The 24004-nt window shown below is 38.8% G+C and overlaps 1 protein-coding gene across 1 annotated transcript in view; it reads right to left on the bottom strand.

Annotated features, from left to right (window-relative positions):
- Nucleotides 1–24004, bottom strand: part of PATJ (PATJ crumbs cell polarity complex component) — a 338320-nt gene that overhangs the window by 184647 nt on the left and 129669 nt on the right. Inside the window, exons 24-27 of the mRNA XM_040978446.1 lie at nucleotides 22573–22750; nucleotides 19861–19971; nucleotides 16253–16330; nucleotides 5549–5651 (exon numbers count right to left, since the gene is read on the bottom strand). Of these exons, the coding sequence (XP_040834380.1) occupies nucleotides 5549–5651; nucleotides 16253–16330; nucleotides 19861–19971; nucleotides 22573–22750 (470 nt within the window). The remainder of the gene's footprint in view (nucleotides 1–5548; nucleotides 5652–16252; nucleotides 16331–19860; nucleotides 19972–22572; nucleotides 22751–24004) is intronic.

A 24004-nucleotide genomic window follows, 5' to 3' on the forward strand; every position in this document is an offset into this window, starting at 1 on the left:
CATCTGTAAGATGTATTTAACAGTTTTCTTGGGAGACCATCTTTGATTTGAAAGTAGAGATGCATACTGCACTGAATTCTCACATCTGGATATGATATTCTCTATTATACAGTTATTACACAACCCTTTAAATACAAAGTCATAAAGCAAAATAGACACCAAGCTGGAAGATAGAAAATTCACAATAACATGGAGCTAAGTAACATGCTACTGAATGATCAAAGTGTCACTGAAGAACAGAAAAAGAAAATTAAAAAACCTTGAAGCAACCGATGCTACTGTACAACCTATGTGTCATTGAAGAAATTAGTAAAGAAAAAAAAACTTTTTTGAAGAAATTACAATAAAACAAATATATCAATGCCCATGAGATGTAGCAAAAGCAGGGGCATTGATAACATCAGGCACTTACAAACAATCAAAAGTCTCAGATAAATGACTGTTAATGCATCTCAAGGACTTATTAAGTAAGAAAAAATGAACAGGAAGTGCAAAAATAGATGAATTTGAAACTAAAAAGCCACAAATTAAAACAAGAAAGAGATCCAGTCACTTCTAATCCAGTTCCCTGCTAATGGCCTGGGAAAGCAATGCAAAAGGATCTAGGTTTTGGGCCCCAGCCACGCACATGGGAGACCTAGAAAGAGCCCCTGGCTGCTGACTTCTGCACAGCCCCTCTCCTACTGCTCTAGATGTCTGGGGATTCAAGCAGAGAACAGAAAAATGTCGCTCTCTAACTCTTCCAAGCAAATAAATAAATCTTAAAAAATTCCCAACTTCAGCGGAAATTCAAACTCAACAGTCTCCAATTATAAGGATAGGGTCAGAATTTAAGTAAGAATATGAACTATCTAGAAAAAGATGATTAGCCATGTAGGAAATGAGAAAAAGAGCTTACATAAGTAAATCTTATCGTTTATTTCTCACACTTTCTCTGCCATTTTGCATGATCCAAAACAAGAAAAAATGAGAGAGCAGATACATTCACAACTGTATGAAAAAGAACATGTAAATAATCCCAGGAGTCACTACAGCTGTTCATTTAAAGTGACCACTCATAACATCCTGTAATTGGTAAAAATGGCTGTTGATTGCAGCGACATCTATTGGCAAGACAGAGATCAACTACACAACTCTACAATCTTACTAAAACTATACAATATTTTAATTCCACAAAAGCTACTATCTGCTTAACAGTTTTTATGTCCATGAGTTCATGATATAACTTTATGCTAAAAACAGGCATGGCACACAGCACAAAGCTTTGGAAGCGAGAATCCTTATGAGTCCCCTAAACACCCAACAAGGCCACCTAAGCTAACCATTCACTGTCTCAGCACCCTCAACTGAGAAGACTCAAGAGCTACAAGATATCTGGACCTGATTCAGGTACCTATGAACCAACGACGCCAAAGATGCAGTGACAGGTTAACAATAAAAATAAAACCATCAAGCAATGGTGATAACGCAAAGGACACCGAGATTCGTACTTACTATTACTACCTAGGTTAACAATCCCAAGGCACTCAGAGGGAAATGTGCCTTTCTGGGACATTACCTAATTGCTAAGAAATTCTATCACATAACTGAATAAGTAAATCTTTTTTAAAGTGCTCTACAATTAGCAGTTGTGATACTTAAAACACTGAATATACAAGAACCATGTGAAATAATCTCAATAAAGCCATTTTTTTTAAGATTTATTTTATTATTTGTATTGAAAAGGCAGATATACAAAGAGGAAGATCTTCCTCTCGTCCCAAGTGGTCGTAATGGCTGAGGCTGAAGCCAATCCGAAGCCAGAAGCCAGGAGCCAGGAGCCTCTTCTGGGTCTCCAATGCAGGCCATCCTCGACTGCTTTCCCAGGTCACAAGCAAGGAGCTAGATGGGAAGTAGGGCTGCTGGGATTACAACCTGTGCCCATATGGGATCCTGGCGCGTTCAAAGAAAGGACCTTAGCTGCTAGGCTACAACGCTGGACCCTAAAGTTTTTTTTTTTAACTCATACTCTATAAACTAACAGATACTGTGACTCTGAGTAATAGATTTGGTAGTAAACCGCATTTTAGAAGATTTTAACAAGTACTCTTGCTTTAAAAATAAATCAAACAGAACAGTAGGAATTAAGTAAGACATGAAGACACATGGTATTTGCAATCTAATTTTTATCTGTATGGGCTCCCCTGCATCTATCGCTATGCTGCCCATTCCAAAGATGCTGATGACCTCCAATATCCTAGGTACCACGTACCTGGGACAGGAGAAAATCTGTGAGGACGACCACAGAGCAGAGTCACAGTTAACAATTAAACCAGGATCATTTTGAGAAAAGAAAAAAAATTAAAGTGGAGAAAGCAAAATAATTGACAAAATATGCCATTCTGGAACTGAAGTATAAAGAAATGGCCTTAGGATTCCTACAATGTGGGGTCCTATTCACACCACTCTACTTTGAAAGCCAAGCGACAACAACTCCATTAAACGTTGGGTTCTGTGTCAAAGCCTATATCTATTGCGTGATTTTCATTGTTTCTTTATGACCATTCCCTTATGTATTATAAAAAATCATGTCGGGCCCGGCGCGGTGGCGCAAGTGGTTAAGTCCTTGCCTAGCACGCCCGGGATCCCATATGGGCGCCGGTTCTAATCCCGGCAGCCCCGCTTCCCTTCCAGCTCCCTGCCTGTGGCCTGGGAAAGCAGTCGAGGACGGCCCAAAGCTTTGGGACCCTGCACCCGCGTGGGAGACCCGGAAGAGGCTCCTGGCTTCGGATCGGCATAGCATCGACCGTTGCGGCTCACTTGGGGGGTGAATCATCGGACGGAAGATCTTCCTCTCTGTCTCTCCTCTCTGTATATCCGCCTTTCCAATAAAAAATAATAAAAATAAATCTTTAAAAAAAAAAAAATCATGTCCAAATGTACTGCTCCATATAGTTTAAAACTATATTAGAAAGAATGAAGGTCAACAGACTAGAAAGAACTGGTAAATGTAAAAGCATTCTGCCTCTGAGATCAAAGCAAATGAAGTAGGACTTTGTGGAGATGGCTTCTCTTCCGAAAGAGTGGTAAGGTGTTTGCAGTTTGCACTGACAGTGGATGGACAGTGCCATGGTGCAGCAAGGGCATCCCTGAAGCACCATGAGCAAGCCTCCGTTTTCAGGGATTCCCACTGCGGACTCCACAGGCAGAGAGCCAACCTGGTTTTTGTGTTTGTTGGTTGGTTTGTTTAGATTTATTTTTATTGCAAAGTCAGATATACAGAGAGGAGAGACAGAGAGAAGATCTTCTGTCCCATGATTCACTCCCCAAGTGACCACAATGGCCGGTGCTGAGCCAGGAGCTTCTTCTGGGTCTTCCATGTAGGTGCAGGGTCCCAAGGCTTTGGGCCGTCCTTAACTGCTTCCCCAGGCCACAAGCAGGCAGCTAGTTGGGAAGTGGGGCTGCCGGAATTAGAACCGGCGCCCATATGGGATCCAGGCATGATCAAGGCGAGGACTTTAGCTGCTAGGCCACTGCGCCGGGCCTGCCATCCTATTTTCCACTTGCTGGAAACTCAGGTTCTGTCTCCCACCAGGCAAGACAGAGAGGTCACTAGGCCTTGTGGACTAAACGATTACAGGAACACTGATCTCAGCTTAATAACTCCCTTTCAAGAATTACATTTTATTTAGGGACCTTGCTTTAATAATTACATTTAAAGAATTACATTTAATTCAAGGCTATAAAAGAAAAATGCGGTTTACCCTTATTAGATGAAAGAATCAAATTAAATATTCCTAAAAAGGCGCCATTTAGCTGAAAACAACAGAAGCTATGTTAACCTCTCTGAAGGCTCATCCACCTATTTTATAAATGAGAATGTGTTTGAAGAGTTGGGAGAATGTGAAGTTGAGGTCCTAAACAGTGCCATGAATGCAAATGCCAGACAGCATCAGACAGCACTCTCTGAGCCTCCCTCCTTTAGCTGAACTGACCTGGCCCGCAACACTATCATTAGCTCCCTGAAATGAGCAAGCGCTGCAGCTGACCCTACAGGATTCTCTTCACTTGACCCATGAGGTCATTTGCTTTTCCAATAGATAACACCTTGAGGGCTGGTACTGTCTCAGTGGGGTTTCGTTTAGGAGAATTCTCAGATCTGTCCAGAAAGTAACCTCCATCCGCACACAGCTCCAAGGCTGACTGAAGTCCACTGGGAATCATAAAAATTCCCTGAGGAGCACAGCAACACTGATGAATCAGACAAAGGCTACAAGCACCACTGACCAACCAGGAACTGAGATGTGAGCAGAAGATGCTCCTCTCAAGCCGAACTTCAGTCTCTAACAGCATCAACCCCTCAGGGAGTCAGTGAATTAAACAAAATAAAGAAGCCTTTTACACATCTGGGCTTACATATCAATTGTATCCACCAGGTGTACACCTCCAGAAAGAGCTGGGGAATCAAGCACTACGGCACACTGATCAACTGTGTCAGCAGATTTTTTTATTCCCATATTAGGGTGGTGACTCCACTACATGAATGAATAATTAGATAAATATATTTATTTCACAGCAGACTCATTCAATGCTTGTACTAAAAAGAAGATGGAATTCAACAGAGTAAGAAAAACAACATAGCAGACAGGGTTTTGTAAAACTGAAATATACAAATGAAGATATACAACATATAAATCAAGATTTTATAAAGAAAATCTGCTATAAGTTTAAATTTATCTATATTTAGAAAAATATTAACTTAATGATTGTTAAAAAATAAGAGCTTAGAGATTCAATATTTAAAAGAGTAAAGGTATTTTTGCATTATTTCATTGCCCACTACAACTCTATTTTAGTAGCTAGCTTCATTAGATCCTTTTTTAAAGAAAAGGGTGTACCTAGAAACACATTTAAGGCATTGTTGGACTTAGAATTTTCATACACACACACACAGACACGTACACACAAAACCACATTTTCATAATAACATATTTCAAGTACCATAAAATGTAAGTATACAATTGTACAACCCTCATCACTATCTGATTTTAAAACATTTCCAAAAGACATTTCATACACATCAGCAGCCAAGTCTAATTAATCGTACATACATACAAGAAAGGCATGTTTTGAAAAAATGAAATCTTCATTAAAACATACGAATGTCAAATGAATTAGAAGTTGAAAAGGAAATCATGAAATGAATTCCAAAAGATACAATTGGTCTTGCTAGAACTTCTGGAATCTTGCACTAGCTATATCAACATTGCTTTAAGTAAAGCAAATAATCAAGAGGTGACAGCTATATCCAATTCATATTATGAGTCAAGCTCCAGTTCTAAGAACTCAATATTGTCGTATTCACAACCAAATAGTAAGATTAGATTACAACACAGCTTCTTTTGATATTTCCCTCTAACAATGTGAAAGAAAAAAGCTTAAGAAAAAGGGCTATGCTAATTCCAAAAATATAATTTGTTTAGCATCCCTGGATTCGATGATGCATATTAGTTATTAAATCACAGGTTAAAGAATCCTGCATCCACCCTTGTCAATGAAGGGAACTCACTGTCAGTAAATGCATGTTCCTTTTCGTTCTCCTCATCGTTGTCTTCCAATGGAACTTTATAAGGAGGAGGCAGTTTCATTGGAGGTGGGGCAGTTCCTCGCCTCTGAAAATGAAAAATTTGAGAGATGGGTTAATCGCTTTGTTTAATTCTCTTTTCAATGGAAAAAAAGGATTATCTGGAAAAATTCCTATTGGATCCAACTTCAGTCATATCACAAGAATAGTAACGAGCAAACAGCCTATTCTCATATGCCTAAGACTCTATTTAAACATACCAACACAGGAAACATAAATACAAAGGCACAGCTTTACAGCTGTTGACCTGCCTAGAACACATGCCTTTTCCCAGGACAAAAGACAGCCATGTACTTTCTTTATGGTGAATTAATTTACAGTGTTATTGATCCAATAATTTAAATGAAAAGCATTTCTAAAATAAAGTTAGCAGTAAAAACTATTCAACATATTAATCATATACTTAATAAACTTTTTCTTTATATGTAGGAATTACAGGTCCCACTCTAAATTAAACACTTTAAATATCAAGTTTTTCTAACTACATTAGTACTCATCTTTAATTTGTAGATGATCAACATATTTTTAATGTTTTAAAAAGAAATATTTACAAAGAATAATTCTTTTTGCATAAGTATGCTTTTAATTTATGTACCAAATGATACAGTGCATCAATATTGGGCTCATACAGAAATTAAAGGACACAAAAGTCATTGGTAAGAGTACCTTTGCAGGACAGAGATGACTTCTTGAATACCGGAAGAAGAAAAACATGACAAACTTTACAGAGATTCAAGCTGTTAAAAAGAATAGAAGCCGGTAGGTCCAAACACTCCACAAATACCAAAGTAACTGCATCAAGACTCGCCTTGCACCAGGATTTCAATGAAGTATATTCAATTATGCCTTACAGGACAATACCACTAATGGCATCATACACTTCAGTCCATTAAGCAAAGGAGGAAGCAAAGTCCACAATCAAAACAACAGACAACAAAATTCAAGGTAACATCTAAGCAAACCAGTACATATTCGTAGAGAACCCACAAACTGATAAAACACAAAAGTAATGAAGGACGAGAAGATGACAAGCACAAACCACTCCTAAAGCAACAGAATACATTCTATAGTTATCGTAGGTCTCTAAATATTTTTAGGTTGAGATAATCTAAAAATGAGAAATAAAATCTGGCTAGAAAGCTGGCAAAATACTTCATTTCAGTAAATCTTTTCCTCAGAAAAGGTAAAACCCAGGGAAAAAATATATAGCCAGTTTAAAAGATAATGTTAGGTGCCACAAGTTCCATTTCAGTAGCCTTTCTTTTTCTTTCTTTCTTTCTTTCTTTCTTTCTTTCTTTCTTTCTTTCTTTCTTTCTTTCTTTCTTTCTTTTTTTTTTTTTGGAGGGGGTAGTTGAAAGGGAAATGGTATAATCAACTTTTAAAATTAGATTCTTCTTCTAATTCTTTTGAAAAAAAAAAAAAAGCAGAATAAACATGTCCTGGGTCTCCTGCTCTGCATTTAGGTTGCCAGACACCTGGAGAATCTTCCTGCAGCACCTGTGAGGAGGAAGGCCAGGGTCAGCCTCTCTGTGGCCAAGCAGCCTGGAGCAAGGTACATTCTGATATGTCACCCCTGGATCCCAGCTGAATTGGTTCTAGGACTTTGAGGATGCAAAAACTGGTGCCCCCTGAATGGATTTCTAAGCTCTTGGATCAGCCAGACTCAGTCCCAGCTGCTCTGACAACTGAGGGTGTGAAACAGTGTCTCCCTCTCCCTGTAACTCGGCCAAACCAATGATTCAAACAATATTTTTGAAAGGGCATGTTAGCATCTATACAATGCTGTATGGCTGCATGATTACATGATATACACCTGTACAGATATGTATGAATATCACAAATATTTATATGTCAATTTGTGTATTCTCAGCTAATTCTAGCACCAGGTGGAATGTCACTGGGGAACACTGTACTTCCTGAGTTTAGAGAGCATACAGGCTGAGTACCATCAGGAGATTCATGAGATGATTTTGGTCTCCACAAATGCTTTCTTTCACAAGGTTGCTCTGAATCACAGGATCTGGCACATTCCACTTTTTCATTTGGAATAGATGCATGGCTTAACATAAACCTCACTGAAATAAAATTTACATGCAATAACATTTATTTATTCTAAGCACAGATGGTCCCTGACATAAAATGGTTTAACTGACATAAGATGGTTTACTTACAACTTTGCATCTTTTGATGATATGAAAATCATACACATTCAGTAGAAACCAGGATTTGAATTCTGGTATTACTGGGCTCCAATCGGTGTTGTGTGGTTTGACACTCTCTGGTGATGCTGAGGATTGACAACAGGCTCCGCCAATTTCACCATCACCAAAGGAAACAACTCAACAACTGAGCCTACACAGTGGGCAGTGGCACCCAAGTAGGCTGTTTCAGTAGGTGAGGTGTACTCCAACACGCTTTCTTTTTAGATAGTTGCGATACACTACACTTAGGAGAATTAAAACCGTACTTTCAACTGAGAAGCATTTGAATTCTGGAAGACATACACTCTTTAAGTGTCAAGAGGTTGTTTTAGGCACTCTACTGTTAGGTAGAAGACACTAGTTTGGATAATATGCAAAAAGAAAACAAAGGTAAACAGTAAAGGACTGACTCTCAAGTAACAACTATCCCAGTGTGAGAATCACCCAGAATCCCTTGAAAAAAAAATAATGCCTGAATTAACAGTGAAGAAAAATTTTGAAACAAAAATCTAAAAACTCTTAAAAATCTGTAAGTACAGATATTAATATGTTTATGAATCCTCTTTGTCTATCCTTATACACTCTATGCTATACTAGGCAGATCATGAAATGCTGCCTGTGGCAAAACAAAATAAAGAACTTATTCAAGACCTGCCAACTGATTTTTTAAGTTAACTGTTTAGTCCCATATATTTCTACTTTTTCAAATATATTTATTTGGAAAGAAGAATGTCATTGCTACGTTCTCCCCTCCTCCAATACTCTCCATCCTAATTAGAGGCCCATAAGGGTCTGCAAGGATCTCAGTTTTGTAACAAATACTGAAAATTTTTTAAAATTTTATGATACAATTCCATAGGCTCTGGGATTTCCCTTTCTCCTTCCCAAAATCCCCTCCCCATACTGATTTCTCCTTTATTATTACAATAACATAATCCTTAAAAAACAACCGTAAGTCCAACATTCTGCTATTTTAAGTGTATCCTGACATTGTGGATATGGAGAACGACAGACACTGCAGCATCCTGCTGTCAAGATACATTTGGGAATTCATCTTTGATTTGGAAGTAGAGATGCCTACTGCACTGTAACTTCACATCTCGATATAATAGTCTCTATTACACAATTCCTCTAGATGACTATATGCGCCTGCATGTTTACCTATCTAATCACTATCTTGTATTTTGCATGAAGGTTTGCAAAAAATCAGAGTGACAGAGAGAGGTAGGGAGGCAGGTGATGATGGGTGAAGGGAGACAGAACAAGAAAGAAAGAATGAGAAAAAGAGAGAGAATACGGCCACAAAGGCTAGGGCCAGGCCAGGCTGAAGCCATGATACTGGAACACTGTTGAGGACTACCATACAGGTGGCAGAGCCTCAAGCATTTGGGCAGCTGGGACTTGAACCAGTACTCGGAAATGGGATGCTGGCATTGAAAACAAGCTTTATACATTGTGCCACAATGCCTATCCCTCTTTTTCTTTTTTGCTCTCTTCTTTTTTGTAAGATTTATTTTGTAGGATGTATTTATTTTTATCGGAAAGTCAGACTTACAGAGAAAGAGAGACAAAAACATCTGCTGGTTCACTCCCAAGTGGCTGCCACAGCTGAGCTGATCTGAAGCTAGGAACCAGGAGCTTCTTCCAGGTCTCCCACATGGCCATCATCGATTGCTTTCCGAAGCCGAAAGCAGGGAGCTGGATAAGAAGTGGGGCTGCTGGGAAGTGAACCAGTGCCTATACCAGATCCTGGCACGTACAAGGCAAGGACTTTAGCCACTAGACAACCCACCAGTCCCAAGCCAAAATTTATACTTCTAGCCTAGACCTCTGTTGAAGCGAGTGTCAGGACATTTTTATTGTCCACTTTTTAGTGGTTTGGAATTCTACAAAATTGGTATTGGTTTGTATAAAGGTAAAAATAATACTTAAATGAATTTGTTTCAGGGGTAACAATTTGAAAACATCAGTCATCATCTGACTTTGGGGAGTCTATGCTCCCCGCAGCACCTGAGGCACATTTACACTCTCAGACTAATTACACTTCTGTTTATTTTACTACCTATTGCTCTCAACCTCAGGCTGTGACTTGGCACTCTTTCACTGCACAGAATTTAACGCTGCCTAGCACTTAAGATTCATTTCAGGGAAAAGCAATAGTGCAAAGAGCACCCTGCATCAGTTACAATGTGACCCACTAATGCAGTGCAGGCTGTGACACAGGTTCTTCCTGTGCAGTGGGGAGTAGCTCCTTGTTTTTCTCGGCAACAAAGAACATAGATGAATATACATACACTGACTTCTGCCATTTCTGGGTTCCTACTAGATTTTTACTGAATGAAAAATATTCCTGCTATTTATTGAAATGCAACTTGCTACAACAGAAGAGACTAGAGTTGCTTAGAATTATCCATCTATATTCTTCCTTCCTGAAACCTTATATGCAATTTTCTCAGAATGCTTAAATCATCCGTATTCCCAGAAGAGACCGAATAGCGTGTTTGTTCACCTATGTAGTTTCACTGAGTCTTCACAGTCTCACACCTTGTCTGTTTCCTTTTGATGTTCTATCCCCAGACTACTGCACAGGGACTGAATCACTACGGGTTTCCAAGAAACATCACACAAAAGTTCAAATGTTTGACTTAACTTAGGAATCTACAACAAAGCACCAATAATGTGGTAGGCTGAATGTTCTGATAAACCCCTCTTACTCACATAAAACAAATAATTCTTTAGTATTTTGAAACATGACACTGAAGCTAGAAATAACTACAAATCCAAGATCTGGATGTTTGTCTAGCAGAGGACCAAAGACAGTCCTTGCCAGGAAGGCATCTGCAAATATATGATGACCTAAAACCAGAGATTTTGCACTGTATGGTGCCAGGAAATGTTCCGGACAATGGGGATGGAATAATGAGAAATATGAGGTTGAGGTCCTTTTCCTCTCATAGTCCATATTCCAGTCCTTTCAAACATTGCATTTTGTGGGTTTGCAAGTCATGCCCACAAATGGCACTAACGTTGCAGTTTTTTGAAATTATATCCTGTTAACTTTGTCCTACTAGAATGTAGTGAAGCAAGGTTAAAATATACTGATCTGCTTTCTGTCACCACAGATTGTATGTTTTTAGGCTTCTACGTAAATATTATCAATCAGAATCTACTCATTTTCAGCCAATGAGAACTGAACTTTACTAAGTCCCAAGTGCCCCCTAGAGGTAGAGCAAGGTGGGCGGGCTGACTACAGATAACACCTTCCCAAATTTGCATCCCTGAAATAAAGCCAGTACCTCTTAAATGTTGAGGGAAAATATTGGTACTACCAGCAATCTCAGTTAACCAATACTTCCACAAGCAACAATTACAATGTTCTGGAATCTACATATCATCTGTGCTTCTAAACAGCTGATAAAAACAAACTGCACCATCTAGATCACTATGTGACACAGAAATTCTGAACAGGATTTCTGTGATTAAAATCTGAACTCAAAGACAGTGGCTAATCAGCTTAAACAGATAACATATAATTTTGCTAACCTAATGTTACTTTTCCTTCTCCTTTCAACAGCTCTTACTCTAAGTCCTCAAAAAACCAGTGCCTTCATGGGCTCCAATGTATGTTAAATACAGGTATGTCTTTAAGAAATAAGGCTGAGGTCTATGATGATTCAAGATTAAAGACAGGCAGAAAGGGCCCGGCACGGTTGCCTCGCAGCTAAAGTCCTTGCCTTGCATCTGCTGGAATCACATGTGGACACTGGTTTGTATCCTGTCTGCTCCACTTTCCATCCAGCTCACTGCTTTTGGCCTGCAAAAGCAGTAGAGGATGGCCCAAAGCCTTGGACCATGCACCTGCGTGGGAGACCCAGAATAAGCTCCTGGCTTCCGGCTTTGGATCAGCTCAGCTCCAGTGACTGCAGTGACTTAGGGAATGATCCAGCAAATGGAAAATCTTTCTTATTTGTCTCTCCCTCTCTGTAAATCTGACTTTCCAATAAAAATAAAACTTTTTTAAAAAATTGACTTACAAGGTTAAAGACCTGAATTTACTTTATAGACGTGGCTTAAAAAGTCTAAAGCAAAAATACCGGGTATAAAAGGAAAGTCAGAATGGTTTAAGGAGTGTTGGGCAAAACAGATACTCAGGCATTACTAAAAAAAAAAAAAAAAAGTCATATATTATTAAGAGGGTCAGTTCTCTAGGAGGATAATAAAAATTTAAAACTTTCAGGCAGCTAATCAATACCAAAAGATGGAGGGGTGTGTAGAAGTACAAAATGGGAGATCTGGGGCAAACATTTGGCCTTGCAGTTTAAGACCCTAACATAGGGTATTGGACTGCCTCTGTTTCATATCCACTCTGTTTCCTGACCCCACAGGTCAATAATAGTCCTGACTAAAATGTTTTCACCCGGGGGAGGACCTGGACTACACTGCGTGCAGCCTGACCTAATACTAGCTGTTGCAGGCATTTAAGGTAAAACCAGCATTTGGGGGCTCTGTGTCTCTCAAGCAAGTAAATACAATCCAAAAATAGGAGAAGTTACACTATCAGAAAAAAAATCAGTGAGCATAATAAATAACTTCATTATTTTGACTAGCTGTATGAAAGCTGTACTCACTATTAAAGAGTAGCTATTCTGTTTTAATAACAAATAGAATGCTTACAGTAACTCTGTACTAAGCAACAAAAATTCTCACCCAATGTCACAGAATTAGTATTACACAATTTAGTTTCTCAGAATACAGAAAGAAGAAAATGATAAAAATAATTTGAATATTTACTTGGAGATTTAAAATATATTTTTTAAAGATTTATATTATCTAAATTTTAATTTAAAAGGCGGAATTGCAAAGAGACAAGAGAGAGAAAGAGAGAGACAATCTTCCATTTAAACTGGTTTACTCCCCAGTTGGCTGCAATAGCAAGAGTTGTGCCAGTCTGAAGCCAGGAGTCAGGAACATTTTTCCGGATGTCCTACATGGGTTCAGGGGTCCAACGGGGCCTCCCCTGCTGCCTTCTCAGCGTACTAGTAGGGAACTAGACTGGAAGTGGAGCCACCAGAATTCAAACTGCCATCTATATGAGATGCTGGTGTCACAGGCAGAGACTTGACCTGTTATGCCAAGGGACTAGCCCCAGATTTAAAATATATTTCTAAAATATATTTCTAAAGAAACTTACCAAAAAAAAAAAAAAAAAGAGAGAGAGAGAGAGAGAGAGAGAGAAATCATGTCAGAAACTATAAATGTTAGTACTGAACAGAAATTCAACTTGAAGTCTCAGGATGCAAAGGAAAGTTTTTAGTGTTCATGTTTCAGAAGACACAAACAACATAATGGGGCGAAAAGGCAGACAAAAGAGCAGACAGGTAAAACAGATGAAAAGTTAATTTTTCAAATGAAATAAGAAATTTCTTTAGAGATAGACCAAGAGAAAGAAACAAAAAGCATACTAAACAGATTAAGGATGAATAAGAACAAAGACAACCAAAATTGACAGGATAGAGGAACAAGTATATGCCAACAACAGGAAAATAAGTATGTGACACAAACACTCCTAGAGAAGTCAATGACCAAATGCAGCAGACCACAAGACATAGAGAAGTTAAATGGTGCATTAACTACTGCAGAGTTAGAACATTCAAATTAAATGTTTTCCAACACAGATAACACAAATACCCAATGATTTCATTCACACGCCTATTTGAGTAAACTTTGTAGAAAGTGGCAATTACCATTTTAAATAAACTTTCTAAGAACTGAAAAGCAGAAATACTTACACTATTCAAGCTACTAGTTTCCTACAGCCAGACACTGACGTATATATGTGCATACATACACACATACACATATACATTGCAAAAATAAATAATTCCTTAGCAGTCTCACTCATGACCAGTATGATGATCTGAAAGTCTGCCCCCAAATTTCATTTCTTAGAAGACTGGCCCCAGTGAGACCACCTTCAGAGTTGGAGCGTTTAGGAAGTGAACCAGTCTTGAGGATTCTATTCTAAGGAATAATCTATCCATTCATGGAGTACTGTGTTGTTTTGGGAGTGTCTTTGTGTCTTGACACAAGGAGAGTGCTCTCTGGCTAGTGTGCTTGTCCATCAGGTGATGCCCTCCACCGCATCATGTTGCAGCAGCCAGCACCTTGCCAGATGCTATGTCAGCTTTTAGACTTCACAACCTCCAGAATCAAGCTAAGTAAACCCAAATTGCTTCACGTAATAAAGACTCAGATATTCACTTATACGCAAAATCACTAAAAGAAACAGTATTACCAATGGACAAATTTAAAAAAAAAAACATATGACCAAATTAACTTTACTGCAAGAATTTCAGGTAGGTTTTGCATTCTGAAATTAATGTAATTTACCAAATTGGATAATTCAAACAGGAAACCATTATGCATACATTCCTGTGTAAGTATTTCAGTGAATGAAGATAATATATCTGATAAAACCCAATGACAATGCCTTTCATGGTAAAAATTCTTAGGAAAACAGAAATAAAAGAGAATACTCCCTTAACTTACAGAATTGCCCATAAATACCTACAGTACACATTGTATCCAACATAAAAATATTTAAAACATTCCTTAAATATCAGGAAGAAAAATAACTATAATCATTTCTACTAAAGTAACAGTGCAAGAGGCCTTAGTAGGTATAATTTAACTAAGGGAGGATAAAGAAAAGACAAAAAGAAAACCACCCTTTTCTAAAATGATGTTTTCTATGCAAGAAGTCACAAAGTAAAAAATACAGATATAGAATTAAAATTTGAGAACTATATTCTTTTTCTTATTAAAACCCATTTATGGAGCAGATGCACAAGAACACGAGAAAGCACCACATGAAATATTTAAATTTAAAATCTCAGCATTACAATTATTGCAGCATTTTGCCCTATATTTATTTTAATTGCTAAAAAATAAGAGAATCATGCTTTGAGATATCAATGTCAATTTTACGTCTATGTATCTGAAACAAACAGAAAATAAATTTAAGGAGATATTTAATAGCAATGAGACAGGTTAAGTAAACCTAAAAATAAATCAAAACAAATAATATTTTTTTCTGAAGAAAATATGTAAATTCAAGGAAATAAAGGAAAAATTTTAAAGATTTATTTTTATTATTTTTTCATTGGAAAGGCGGATATACAGAGAGGAGAGACAGAGAGGAAGATCTTCCGTCTGATGATTCACTCCCCAAGTGAGCGCAACGGGCCGATACTATGCCGATCCAGAGCCAGGAGCCTCTTCCGGGACTCCCACGCGGGTGCAGGGTCCCAAAGCTTTGGGCCGTCCTCGACTGCTTTCCCAGGCCACAGGCAGGGAGCTGGAAGGGAAGCAGGGCTGCCGGGATTAGAACCGGTGCCCATATGGGATCCCGGGCGTGCAAGGCGAGGACCTTTAACCACTTGCGCCACCGCGCAGGGCCCAAGGAAAAATTTTAAATAGGAAGCTATTCCATGTCAATGATTACGAAGTCTGAATATCATAAAAATGTAACCTCTTTATTAATGTACTACACATTTGGCATGATTCCAGTGAAAATCCCTAACAAAATTCTTTTGTGGAATTTAGTTAAGTTGATTCTAAATTCATATGAAAAAGAAAAAGGACACAAATACGCAAAATATGGTGAAAGAGAAAAAAAAATAACATAGGAAAGAAGCTTCTGTACCAGCAAACAAGATTGATGCCTAGGCTTTAATAATTTAGATATTGCAGCATTTCTGCTAACACAAAGTGACCAAGCAAAACACAGAGAAAGTTATGTAACAGACTCTAGGCCACAATCTGAGAGATTGTGGATTTGCACTGCAACTCACTAAACAAAGCAGGTCTCATTTAAAGCAGAAAGGAAAGCTGTGATTTCTCTGAGGGAAAAAAATGAAAATTCATCCCTACCTGACACTACATACTAAAATCCATCTAAGACCCAGGAATTCTAGGTGGGTAAACACGAGTGAACGATTCATTCTGAATGACAGTAAGGGAAGTTTTTCGAACAAATGCCCTTTGGTCTGATCCTTGACGGATAGTAAGGATTCTCATGGAAAGCAATGCAGCGATGGACATGCTGACTGTGAGCACTGCAGATTAAACCGTCAGAGCTCCAAGTCCAGAGAACAGGCAAACAACTCCAGCACAGACAAGCAGGAAGCATAAAGCTGTCATGGCTGACTGTCCTTAACAGCATTTCTGCACCTGCACTTCACCGGGTTTCTGGTTTTCATCCTAGGGAGTGCCGGTTGTGTTTGTAGAAAGGAAATATTACAAATGAGTACCTGCAAACAGGCATGTTTAAAAAAAAAATCATTTCCATTAATTACAGCTCAAGTAAGTGAAAAGAAATTTTAAAATGTGAAAACGCTTAAAGAGAGAGATTCATCTTACAACTAACCTTTTCTTTTCTTTCTTGTATATCTTGGTGTTGGTCATTGGTGATTTTCGAGATTTTGTTTTGCACATTAGGAATGACCTACCACCACCATAGGGGGTGGGGGAGAAAAGGAAACAGTTTAAATGTCATCATTACATCATTGCTTATTAATACGATGATTATTTGCTAGACACAGGCAAAGAAAGAGATCTTCCATTATTGTTTCAGTCTGGCAAAGCCGAGAGTTGGCCAGGCAAGGCCAAAGCTGGGAACCAATAATTCAATCCAGGTCTCCTCCATGGGTGAAATCCTCCACTGCCTACCATGATGTGCATGAGTGGGAGCTGAAATGGACAGCAGAATTAGAAGTTGAGCACACACACACACTCATAGGGGATGCAGATGTCCCTATCTTCATCACAATGGCAAACACCTGTCCCTATACAATTAGATTTCTTAAAAACAGCCAAATTATTTAAACTAATGATTTTACCCAAAGTGTAAAAATAACAGAGGTGTAACTCAAAGAAAGAATAAAACTTCCGAAATCTGACAAGATATATAGCCTTTCATCTGCTGAGATCTTCTATGGGTGGCAGTTCATGTCCTGGCTGCTCCACTTCCCATCCAGTTCTCTGCTTGTGGCCTGGGAAAGCAGTAGAGCACAGCCCAAGGTCTTGGGACCACTCATCCTCATGGTAAACCCAGAAAAAGCTCCTGGCTCCTGGCTTTGAATTGGCTCAGCTCTGGATGTTGTGGACCCTTGAAAAGTGAGTCAGTGGATGGAAGGTCTTTCTCTCTGCCTCTTCTGCTGTTGCAACTCTGGCATCCTATCTGGGCACCAGTTCAAGTAGTAGCTGTTCCACTTCTGATCCAGCTCCTGTTACTTCACCTGGGAAAGCAGCAGCAGGTGGTCCAAGGGCATAGGTCTCTGCTACCTACATAGAAGACCTGGATCAGGTTCATGTCTCTTGCCCTGAGTCTAACCCAACTCTGGCCACTGTGGCAATTTGCAGAGTGAACCAACAGATGAAAGAAACCTCTCTGTGCGTCTCTTCTTCTTCTTTTTTTTAAAAACAGATTTACAGAGAGGAGAGACAAAGATTCTCTATCTGCTGCTTTATTCCCCAAGTGGCCACAACAGCCAGGGCTGAGCGGATCTGAACTAAGGAACTTCGTTTGGTCTCTGATGAGGGTGCAGGGTCCCAAGGCTTAGGGCCATTCTCTTCTGCTTTCCAAGGCCACAAACAGGGAGCTGGATGGGAAGTTGGGACTGCTGGGACATGAACCAGCACCCAAATGCGATCCACTAGGTCACCATGCTGGGGTGTCTCGTTCTCTCTCTCTCACTTCCTCTCTACAACCATGATTTTGAAATAAATAAATAAACCTTAAAAACAAAGTGTGGGTAGTGGTGCGCTGGAGCCAACCCCACACGTATGAAAGGCCGTCGCAAGATGGCGGCTGGCCAAGATGGCGGTTGGCTGAGGGCCAGGAGGTGGGGTTGGTCCCGCCAGTAGGCAAACAGGAAGTCATGGGGATAGGCTGATGCCCTCGCTGCAATTATGTCATTGCTACTGGCCTATCAGGTCACGCCCAGTGGACCCACGGGAGAAGTGATTGGTGGAGAGCTGTATACAAGCAGCCAGCTTTCAGCAATAAAGGGTTGAGTGTTCCAGTTGCAGTGGTGGTTCCTGTTTTTCCAGACCCTCGAGAGTATGCCTCGTTATTTAGTGTTGCTGCTGGTCAGCGACCCAAAAGGCTCTTGCAAGGCTAACAGATAATCTCAAAATAAAATCTGGTGACAGATATGAAGATTTAAAAACAATTTGTCACAAAAGGAAGTGTTTGTCTAGAGAAAACATAAAATTTAAAAAAAGTAAATATTCACTTCCCTCTAAATCTAACTTAAGATCTAACTTTCTTCCCTTTCAATTAGAATGAAATGAAATAAATTAAGGATGAAAGGCTCATAAATGTTTTATTACAGGAAAACCAATAGCAAGGAAACATTAACATATATGTTTTCTGTTTCCTATATGAACACATGATGCACTACTGCTTAATGCTACATCTGTGTTTAACATACACACAACAGTCCCAGCCCAACTACAAAGACTGAACGCTCTACAAGCCTGTGTTTCTTGCCTTAAAGCATCACAAAACACAATAACCGATGCTGTTTAACCCAGCCCAGGTCTCCCCTGTAGGTGGGTGCCTTGACCTCACCAGACATGTCTCAGTTTCCCCCTTAACCACTCCATCTCAAGTCCCTGGCCTTTCTGCAAGTACATTGGCCTGGGCCATGGAAGACCTCAGTTCTCTTTCTCCCATGGAGAAATCAGCTGAAGCTGTGTAGCAAATGCCAAGAGATGAGAACGTCAGCTGCCACTCATAATGTTAACACCACCTTTCCAATGGTACCACATTCCTATGCACAAGTACCTTTAACAAAATTTGGAAAGCAAAGAAGACTTATAGAAAAATGAAAGACAAAACATATTTCTAAATAAAATATATATATATACGCCTGTATTATCTTTTTAATTTTAATTTTTAAAAAATATTTATTTTTTTTTTACTTGAAAGATTGATTTACAGAGAGAGAGAAATCTTCCCTGCACTGGATCATTCCTCAAATGGCCACAATGGCTGGAAGGGTCAATCTGATGCCAAGAGTCTGGAGCCTCTTCTAGAACACATGTGCCAGAAACTTCCTATGGCATTCCCTTAGGAGTGCAGGGACCCAAACACATTTTCATCGCTTGCCTTTAGTCTTCATGGGATATACGTTGCATTAAGAATGGAAAGCACCATCATGCAGTGCCTCCCAGGTGGAATGTAGGCTCCACCCATTTGTACACAGGCATGTTAGGAGTATGTGGAAATATCCAACCATCTATTGGCCAGTTTGGTATACTAACACTACCTATACTGGGAATCATTATTCTATTGAAAAGCAAATAATTTTTTTACAACAGGCAAATTTTTTGTACTGTTCAGATTTACTTCTGTTTTAAACAGCTATCTTCCATTTCAAAACTATAGTGCTTACACTTGTAAGGTCTAATAGTAACATTTCTGCTGCTTATCTCATTATTAAATATTCATCCTGTCATTGATGTCCTTCAGTTTCATATCAAACAAGCAGCTAATTACAGAATAATACCACTATTTCTAAATCCAGAATACCAACAGAATACATAATTCTACAAGTTTTTATGTTTACATGACTCAATAAACACACTGAAAACTTAACAGTATCTCTGGAATGTTTTTAAATTTGATGCCCCTTAAGCTGCATGTATCTTATTATTAGCAAAGTAATTGGTCTAGAAAAATTCAGTAACTTGTCTGGAGTTAGAAAAACTGTGTGAATAAGGAATAAACTGAAAGTAAGTCCACAACTCTACCCATTCAGACTCAGACTAGTGCAAACTGTAATGACTTGGTTTGTCCAAGAGAACAAAATTGAAGGGAAAACAAAGCAGAAATAACTAAACTCTTTCATGACCTAATACTTTTCTCATGTAATAACACTGTCATATGAAAATGTATGAAGAATATTTGGAATCAGAGGTTTGATTAAAAGGTTTAGAGAATCTTGGAGGATATGAAGTAAAACTTACTCTTGGTGTGGATGACAAGCTCTGTACAACGAACACCACAGGGTTTCCTGCATTCTTGATTGCCTCCACTGCTTCTGCATGCGAGGCATTCTGCAAATCTACTCCCGACACCTGAAACAAAGGAGCGGTTTGTTTTAGCTGGAAAGGGACTAGATGTTGTGCACAGGTTAACACAAGGTCCGTGTGTATTACCTAGCTATGAGAACAGCCAGAACACAATGAGTTAGACTATAGCCACATAAAAAGATCAGCCCAGAAAAAGCTTTGCTGCTGTAAGATAACATGCTTAAGGAAAAGTATGTTGTGTCTCGGTAAGACAAAGCTATTAATAACAGCATCCCTGATTATACATAATTATTCAATGCAATATAAAAGCTGCCTCTGAGAGATAACAGGTAACTTAGTCAGCTAGAGAATCTTAGGTGTCCCTCAGCCACCAGTACAACACACAGTACTGTGTGGGTCACACAAGTGGGTGTGGGAGGTGGGGCCTCACTAGATATTCACTTTCTCTCTGTTACACTATAATATTTTAAGAAAAAAAAAAAGAACCAGATTGCCTATTATTACAATTAAGAAATTGAATATTCCTCAAATTCTGTCAAGAAAAAAAAAAAAATCCAGACATCCACAAGTGTCCGAAGTTTCAAAAAATTAGGTAACTGATGATGATTCCTTACTTTGGAAACTCAAAGAACATAATATGCACTCCAAGAGTACCAAGCACCTTTCAATACTGTAATGTAACAAAGGGTTAAATGGCCAATAGAAAGGGAATGACCATGTCCACGTGTGCATACTGCTTTACTATAAGAATATCAAAGAAATAGGACTGTAGGTGTTTTCAAGATTTCTACAGTGATCAATGGAAATAAATAACACAAGGAAGAAATTCTGTCCTATTACAACAGAAAAACTCAGCCTTTCAAGTAAACACATCTTAAGTCTTACTTCTTACTTCTTTACTTAAGTGCCTATTATTTCTATCTGAATGTCCAGCAGACATCTTAAACTTTACATGCCCAAAACATGTCTACTCAAATTTACTCCTGCCTCCGTCTTCCCCATTACTCAATAAATGAAAATTTCATTCTTCAAGCTGAAAAGCTTATCTTTACCTCTTTGCCCTTGTACATGCAATGTAGCAGTAGTTCTAGTGTTCTACCTTCAAAACATACCCACAGTCCACATACATCTCACCATCACCACTCCTCTCATTTACTCCAGGCTGTCAGTCTCTCTATTCAATGCCTTCCACCTGAGTTCACTGTTTCCATTTTGGCCTCTCAGGTCAAAGTGCTCCATAATACACATGAGCTTATCTTTCTCTCCTAGGTCTCCATTGCATTCAAAGCATACACAGTCAGACCCTCCAAGTTACATGATGCGATTTCTCATTACTCCTCAGACGCTTCCTCTGAGTCTCTGTCCACCATTCACTCTACATTAGCATTGTTGGACTTTCAGTACTTTCTAAAGTTTTTTTTTATTATTATTTCAAAGGAATAGCTGCAGAGAGAAGGAGTGTGAATGGTAAAGGGATAGAGTAGGACATGGTGTCTTAACCACCAGATCAAACATAGGCTCCTGAAATTTTAAGCATTCCACAAACACACATAGAAGCCCAATTTTGTATACGCAGCGACAAGGTGTTTTTTTGTAATTTTTAAAATTTAATCCTTACTACCACACTATTGGTTTTGAACTTTCATTTCCTTTTTATTTTGAAAATGAGAATAAGGTAAGAGCAACTATTCATCCAATAACTAGAAGCTGAAAGAGTCCATACTCCCCAACTACCCACGGCACTCAGAGCTCTTTTTATTCTTCAAGACTGAAACACTATAGCTGATGGCTAACACCATAAAGCAAGAATCAAGCACAAGCAAATTCCACAGTTGCAAGACACCTACTGTAGCATCACTCAGGGTTTAGAGTCCTGCCATCAGGCCCTGAGGTCACCAAGGGTCAGACAAAGGAGTCCTTCGGCCACAAGAAACACCAGGGACAAGCTGGTGAGGAATGTCTGTTTATTCAGCCCAAGTTCCGAGTTTATAAAGGTTTAAGAAAAGGGAGGATAAGAGGGTGTTTTCAGGTAGTCCCTTCACCCAATAATAACACTGTGATTAGATAAAAGGCAGGCTTAACCCTGTTGACCTTCTAATCACGTCAGAGGTCATGTTCTACATAACAGGGCAGTTACACCTTAGACCAGGCAGCAGGCAGAGGCCTAGGGATGATTTCCCACAGCTGTCACTTAATAAAGCAACTTAAAGAAAAGTGTCCCATTCGGACTTCAGGATCTTCCCAGTGTTTTCAGACTTGGCCCCCGTACAGTCTACCACATGTGAAGCAGCAATTCGCACCTCTCCTAATGGAGTCCTCAATATTCCTGGATCAAGTCTCTCTCCAAACTAGTGCAGATACTCCACTGACCAACATTTAGGACTTGTAACGACTGCAGGAAAAGTGTGTCTACAATGAGCCACCTCCATGTAGCCTTTGTTAATTTTTTTTTTTTGATTAGCTCAGGTTTTGTGGCTTGTTTGTGCATTTACTTCCCCCTTGAGAAACTCATAAATTGTGCACACAATGTGCAAACGAAATCATATGAATAGAGTGCAATAGTTACGGCCCAACACAGGAAGAACTACCTTCTGGCTAAATGATTCTCCTATTGTCTCACAGAAAGTATCGAACAATATCATTTACCTCCAGTATTTTGTCTCCAGTTTTCAGTGCATTAGTTTTTCCTGCTGGGCTGTCTTCTAAAACTTGTTTGATGAATATTCCTTTAAGTTCCTCTCCATTCTTCAAGCGTTTTATAACGGTCTGACCCCCAACAATACTGATGCCAAGAGACACGTTGGGTTCTCTAAAAATCTCAACACTAAAGGAAAAAAAAAACACCTTTCTCACTAAACAATTTAATTTGTGGGATTATCATTGTATATATTAAATTTGTACCATAGTCCTTTAATCCACATTTGGCAAAAACATATTTTCAAATACATATTTTTATGGACATTACATAAATTAGACCTACTTACAAAATTATAAGATGCTATAAAAAATTCACAGCTGTGAAAGCCTGAAACTTGACAAAGATCACCTTCTAAAATAATAAATACAACAATGTTCAGGATAAAAAATGTAGCAAGGCCTTAAAGTTCCAATTCTTTCCACAGTACTTTTTCAGTGATTGGTTCATTTCATTTATATCTGCAACTTTAGCAAAATGTGGAATGAGGAAGTAACAAGTGAGTGAACAATCGAAGAGCTACATATGTGATTCTGGTAAAAGCACAGTCATTTAGAATGAAATAAATGTGTCACTGAAGGGTTCCTTGGCAAAGCTGTTCCCCTCATTCAGCAGGATTAATGCCTGGAGCTTCAATTACACCACAGATTTTATCTGTGCTTAAGTTTAGAAGGGATTTTCTCCTTTCTATCTCAACATAATTTTTTAAAAGAAAATACAAAATAGAACTTGCTGCTCAAAACACTGATTTGTTGAAACACAGAGTTGTGGCCAATAATGTTTTAAAATTAAAAAGTAACTTAGTTTTAAGACAAATATTAGACTACAATTGCAAGAAAAGGACAGAGGGGATGAAGCTACTGGAATTAATAATGCATAGGGAACAGAGCACACAGCTACAGGCAGATCCTGCAGTCCTCAAGTGCAGCCCTGCATGGCCTAGTCCTTGAAATTGCAGCCACATCCAATGGACAACGTGTTCCACACTCTGTGCCTCAACAAGACACACACATGGACTCCTTCCAGGAAGAGATATAAACTGAGCTACAACAGAAATCTTAACTGCCAGTAGCTTTAAAAAGCAAACAAAACAAAGAGCTTTGCTGCCTGCATTGCAGTCCTAGCTGATGTGTTTGCAGTAATATATCATTCTTAGGCCATGGGTTGTTGTCACAGTGGACATTTGGAAATTGGGTTCTCTAAAAGAGGTTTTTCTAACACCGATCACAGGTTTTTTTTGTCGTTAAAAATCTCTACATGAGATAAAATGAAACTAAAATGTAAGCCAGTTTACATGTGAATTACTGCAATTTGTCAATCACTGTCAATCACTGTAGTCTAAGTGAATGATGATCTATTTGGTTGAAGAAAAGAGCAACTGAT

Source organism: Ochotona curzoniae, unplaced genomic scaffold, assembly GCF_017591425.1.
Source record: "Ochotona curzoniae isolate NIBS_2020 unplaced genomic scaffold, NIBS_Ocur_1.0 contig_291, whole genome shotgun sequence".
Classification (NCBI taxonomy): Eukaryota; Metazoa; Chordata; class Mammalia; order Lagomorpha; family Ochotonidae; genus Ochotona; species Ochotona curzoniae.